Here is a 6194-nt window from a genome sequence, read left to right on the forward strand (position 1 = left end):
TTTGAGTTGACCAAGACTTAAATAATACAAAAGAAAATTATAATTATATAACTATAAACGACTAAACCCATACTGGAAATTTCGCTCAGTTTCCACGAACTTTCTGTCTTGAATAAGCCTAGACCAAACTTTAGATATCTATTATTTTTCAAAATTAAAAAATTAAAAAAATATTGCAGAGAATTCTATAAATTTAGCATTTCTTAATCCGCCCTTCAACAGATTCAATTTGCAGAATACTGTGATCTTCACTCCACGCTGCGATGGGCAGTTGCTTGGAACACAATTCTCCTTCTATGGATATAGATCTCAATGCTACCGTCAACGAAATTCCGGTTAGTAAAAAAACATTTTTTTTTTTTATGACGAGAAAAACTCACAACCCTTTCGAGTATGAGTAAACCCGTCTTGTGATTTTAGCCGATAAAAGATCAAAGAGAAGTAAACCAGTTTAAGTTATCTATAACGGATCGATTTAAACCAACAAGATAAGAATTCGAATTCGTGACCTTGTAATTACAAGTATAGATCTCTTGTCATCTTAGCTGGTTACACCAGATCTTGTGATTACGAATCGTGATTTTTCTAATTGTGATCTAATGTAGAGGATTTATATATGTTTTGGATCAGATGAGGGATGGAGAACATGATACGATGTTGGAGGAAGAGTTGAAGGAGACTAGGGCGGAGAACAAGAGGCTGTCGGCGGCGCTGTCGGCGATGTGCGAAAACTACGGCAGCCTGCAGAGTCAGTTACTGGATTTAATGCAAGAGAGATCGTGGAAGAGGAGGAATTCCGACCGGGACACGGCAACCTGCGGGAGTTCCGAAATCGGGTACGATGAAGCAACGGTATCCAAGAGGCCTAGGGAAATCAGAACTAACATCTCCAGAGTTCACGTCCAGACCGATCCATCCGACACCAGCCTTGTACGTAATTTTTTTTTAAAAAATTCATATTTATCAATTTTTCATAAAACTATAAAACCCTATTCACCCTTAAATTTCTAGACCAATTGTCCTACGGTGTCTACAATTCAGTGAAGAGATTAGTCACTATATTCGATAATAGAAACCTGAGATACAAATTTAAAAAAAAAAAAGAATAATAAAAGGCTATTCACAACCCATGAGATGTGAATGGGCCATTTATACCATGCACAATGATCTACCTTGTATTATAGACTCTGATCCATAATATTTAAGGCATAAATTATTTACTGTAATTGACATATTTTGTACCTACCGTTAACAGAGTTTATGTATCTATAAATAAATTGAATACAAATAATATGATAATAATATGTTAAAACAAACACAAAATATTTATGTGTCGACATTTAACATATTATGTGCTTGTAGTTAACATATTATGTATCTATAATTACTATGTTGTGTATATGTAATTAATATGTTTACAGGCACATAAACTGTTAACTGTATACACGTACAGGGCTATAATTATTGTGGTTTTGTGCGCAGATTGTGAAAGACGGATATCAATGGCGAAAGTATGGTCAGAAAGTAACGAGAGATAACCCATCTCCTAGAGCATACTACAAATGCTCTTTTGCACCTTCTTGTCTTGTGAAGAAAAAGGTACAGCTGGTAATTTAATTGATATAAAAATACGAATAAATATATATATTTGTTCCTATTTTTAGCTACCAATGACTAGTCTGATTAATTCCATCATAAATAACTAAGATGTAACACGTCAAATGATACTATTCTACATTTGTACACGCTGGAACTTCTTCATATTATCACTTGTCACAGATCGTATCATTTCACATAAAATTTTGATAAGGCTGGATTACATTTTCCAAAACGGAATAATAATGCCTTAAAGAATAAAGAAATAAAACTCTGATGTTTCTTATTATTGCAGGTGCAGAGAAGCGTGGAAGATAAATCCATCTTGATAGCTATATACGAAGGTGAACACAACCATCCCCACCCATCAGAGACAACCCAAACATTTACCTTAGCATCACAACATGGCTACACGACAGCTTCACAAACATCTAATCTAGGATTAGGATTTCACAATAACATACAACAAAGATCATCATGTGATTCCACAATAATGGACACCAAGGAAATACAACAACTCTTGGTTGAGAAAATGGCTTCTTCCTTGACAAACGATCACAGCTTCACTGAAGCACTGGCAGCAGCCATATCCGAGAGGATATTAGACAACCCCTTAGATTGATGGTGATGATGAAATCATAGTTATATAATTAATTAGCTAGTGTCGTTATAAGAGTCACATGAACTTTTTCCTGGTAAGTGTATGATTTATTTGACGATTTTTAATGTATTCCTGCATGGTTTAAGTTGTACATGCATGAGATTATGAGTTGGATTCGCTAAGAAACTTTCTATTAGTTTATATTTATATATCTATATATGGAATCCTAAAATCATATGAGAACCACCCTGAACTTCTGGACAAATCTAAATCATCTTATGGATGAGCTGTATCATTTTTGTAAATATTACAAATTTTAAAATGAGCGGGGTCATTTCTATAAATATTACAAATTTTTTAAATGAGCGGGATCATTTTTCATAAATATTACAAAATTTTGTTTATTTTCAACCTATAGATCTATTAGATAATGATTTAGATTAGTCCACTGGTTCTCAGCTGGAGTATGGTTTTCACCTGATTATGAACCAGGTTAAGTATGATGGAATTGTGAAAGTGAAAAAAAGAATAACCTTTGAAAAGGATTAAACTACCTTTCCCATCAATTAAATTATTGAAAAATAATAGTTGCAGCAAATATATTTGTCAAGGAGAATTAATTAATATGTTTGGTGTTACTTAAAATCATAACAATTAAATTCTAAAAATACAATTTTTTTTTCTAATATTTGATTAGTTTAAACTTTCTTTTTTTAAAAAAAAAAATTTCCAATATATCCTTACCTAATATAAACATAAAATACTAATTAAGGCCATTAATACAAAATGGTAAAGCAAACAATTAGTGCTAACTCATAATGCGTTCTTCTATGCAATATGTACATAATATACATATATACATACATACATACATACATACATACATACATACATACATATATATATATATATATATATATATATATATATATATATATATTATATGCATATTGCAATTAGTAGAATGTGTTGGACAACTGAACATACACGTTTAAAAAAATCATCCATTAATACAACATAGACACTTTTTTGGTAAGTTGCAATTTTAATTTCTGTGATAAGTTGAGATCATCTCTTCAATGCTGAAGTATTATAATTTTTCATATAGTTAAAGCAAGAGAGAAATATGATATATTTATAAAAGAATTTTTTTAACCTAATGTTAAAAAAGTATAAATAATATGTAATTGAATATGTTTTATACTTTCTTAGTCACTTGGAAATAAAAAATCATACCCCGATAGACAAAATTTATTTTTCTTGATTTAAATTTTCAAGAAGTTTAAACTTCCGTGACTACCAAATACCATTTAAGAGAAATGATATTGTTAAATTCTATGTTGCACATAAACGAGAAATGGAAAATGAGAAAATACGAAAGTCAAAAAATGTAGGAAATGAAACATCGGGGAAACATTACAAATAAAAAATATAGGAGTACATTTGCAAATAATTATATATTGAATATGTATAAACATTAATTATCTATTAATAGTTTGATAAATAAAAATATATCACTAATATATAAAACTTTAAAAGTAATGCACTAAATTAAATAAGTAACAAATAGTTAAACATCACAATGTCTAATTGAAATAATAACAGAATACCAATATCTAAAATCTAAAATATATATAAACTTTAGCAATCATGCTTTAATTAACATCTCTATAAAAAACAAAAAAAAATACAAACTCTGGCTAAGGTTTTTTTTTTTTTTTTTTTTTGAAAACAACTCTGGCTAAGGTTTTATCATCCAATGATAGGTAGACAAATTAGAGGATGCAACATATTCCATGCTTGCAAATTTGTCTCATCCAACATTTCACATTTATTATTTGTCTTCATAATATTATTCATTAATTCTTGATAGAAGAAAAAGAGAAGCAGTGTCAGGAAACTGTAGTTAAAAAGCATGTTTCTGAACTTTTTCTTAAATTTCAGACACATCTTAGGCCACCCCTCAACATGCGAGAGAGCTTTTATCCTATACAATTCAAACCATTTATGAAAGGGAATTTTATATATATATATATATATATATATATATATATATATATATATACTAGTGCAAACTCACATCTTTTTTTAATGTGGGACAAAAGTTACTTTCTAAGTCTTTACATCTTACATTTTTCATTCACTCATTATTCGTTTTGAGTATATAATATATCAATTTCTTGATTTCACTACAAAAATTCAAATCTACTCTGACACGATCCAAATCGTAAAAAAGCTTTACTGATTGCGAGTTAGGAGCTTTTTGTGAAAACAAATAATATGATTTTATGTGCAATTTATAATATTTTTTTAGGATGAAAAATTAAAGATTTAATTATACGTTAGAATAAGTCAAGAAGATATAGACCCTTAAAATGACCTCATTAAATAGTTTCTGTAATTAAGTACGACATTATTGGATATGAAGTTGTGCATCATTGATTTCGTTTCTGAAAATAAAAAAGCTGATGTCATCATGCTTGTGTCAGCAAGCCGATGGACTGTGATGTCATGCGCTGGATTATTAGTACGCTTCCCGACTTCCAAGTACCAACACCTTCTATTACGTCTAGCAGCAACATGACTATCTTAAATAAATAAAATAAGAGTCGGAAATGCATATTAAATCCTCTGTGTTTTTCCATGAAAAATCGATTATGTTTAAATAGGACAAATTTTGTTTTTTTTTTTGTTTTTTTTTTCATTTTCTTCTTTTATAACGAAATTTTCTACACTTCTAAATTTGTCACATTATATTCTCAACTCTCATTTTCGAAAAGAATTGAAGCTATTGGATGTGACTTTGATTTCATTTTTGCATTCACGATTCACGACTTTAATATACACACTAAATTGATGGTTTAATTTAATTTTTTCTTTGTATTGTTTTGTTTTGTTTTTTAATTTATTTATTTTGCTTTCCCAAATTTTTATTTATTTTTCAAATTATTCCAAGTCACATTTTCAGGGGATTTTTAAAAAAATTCTAAAATTACTTTAAAATCAAATATTTAGAAATTTTAAGGTATAATAATAATAATAATAATAATAATAATAATAATAATAGTAATAATATACTTGGTTATGTCGGTTTGGTTCAAACCAAATTGTTATAATTTAGAAGGCCTGTGTAGCATACTCTTGCATATAAGAAAGAGTTTTCTATATACTAGTAAAAAAATTAGAACTTCTAAAATGTGAAAATATATTTACACTAGTCTAAATCGATTTATATTTTTAATGTGGGATAAAATATTACTTAAAATTATTCCCAAGGTCCATTTTGTAGCATTATCGATATATTTGGAAAAATCAATTTCTCATTTATCAATTATTCTTTTTTAGTGCATGTATGAAATTCATCGGCATCTCAAATAAGAGAATCCAATTAATAATTCTACTTTAATTTAACTGAACTTAAATCAATAGTGGACTATACTCAAAATAATGTTTCGAACTAACTACTCACTTGTATGTTATTTGTGCATAAGTTGTTGTGGGTGGTTGGAGAATCATATTAGTTATTTTTAGAGTTGACAAGTAAACTCTATTATCTGGTATATGTTTTTGGTTCCATTTTAAGAAGGAAGGGTAGTATATATTCTAGTTTTGATACTATATATATTTGTGATTACTCAATATTAGTTTGTTAGAAGTGTAAATTCTTATTCAATATTAGCTTGAGTCCATTTTGATCAAAATTGTGACAAGGATAAGATTGCTTGAACAAAAATCCAGCAAGACTTGTCAAAATTAGAAACTTGACTAAAATTACAAGGGGTCATAATGGTATGTGTTTTTTTAATTGAATAAATTATTGGAAATTATGATGAAAGTATTACTAGCTAGCTAGGGTGGAAAAATGTATGGTTTATCCAAACTGATCAATACAAGAACAGTTGTGTTGACTTGACCAGTGCAAAGCCGTGTGGGCAACGTGTGCGTGGCTGGACCTCTGATCTGTACAAAGTACAACTGGAAAACTATTTCTTTTGAA

The 6194-nt window shown here is 29.1% G+C and overlaps 1 protein-coding gene across 1 annotated transcript; it reads left to right on the forward strand.

Annotated features, from left to right (window-relative positions):
- The first annotated feature begins 208 nt into the window (after nt 1-208).
- On the forward strand, nt 209-2410 carry LOC115996212 (probable WRKY transcription factor 40). The gene is made up of 4 exons (XM_031235363.1): nt 209-335; nt 631-930; nt 1483-1599; nt 1892-2410. The coding sequence occupies exons 1-4, from the start codon at nt 264-266 to the stop codon at nt 2216-2218; spliced, it is 816 nt and encodes a 271-aa protein (XP_031091223.1). The 5' UTR covers nt 209-263; the 3' UTR covers nt 2219-2410.
- Nucleotides 2411-6194: the final 3784 nt, after the last annotated feature.

This window comes from Ipomoea triloba, chromosome 1 (assembly GCF_003576645.1).
Source record: "Ipomoea triloba cultivar NCNSP0323 chromosome 1, ASM357664v1".
In the NCBI taxonomy this organism is placed as follows: domain Eukaryota; kingdom Viridiplantae; phylum Streptophyta; class Magnoliopsida; order Solanales; family Convolvulaceae; genus Ipomoea; species Ipomoea triloba.

Bases quoted from the DNA above. Each gene is read 5' to 3' on its own strand.
- LOC115996212 (XM_031235363.1), top strand. From the start codon at position 264: ATGGGCAGTTGCTTGGAACACAATTCTCCTTCTATGGATATAGATCTC. The intron at 336-630 runs GTTAGTAAAAAA...GTTTTGGATCAG, and splicing joins CTACCGTCAACGAAATTCCG to ATGAGGGATGGAGAACATGA. The intron at 1,600-1,891 runs GTACAGCTGGTA...TTATTATTGCAG, and splicing joins CTTGTCTTGTGAAGAAAAAG to GTGCAGAGAAGCGTGGAAGA.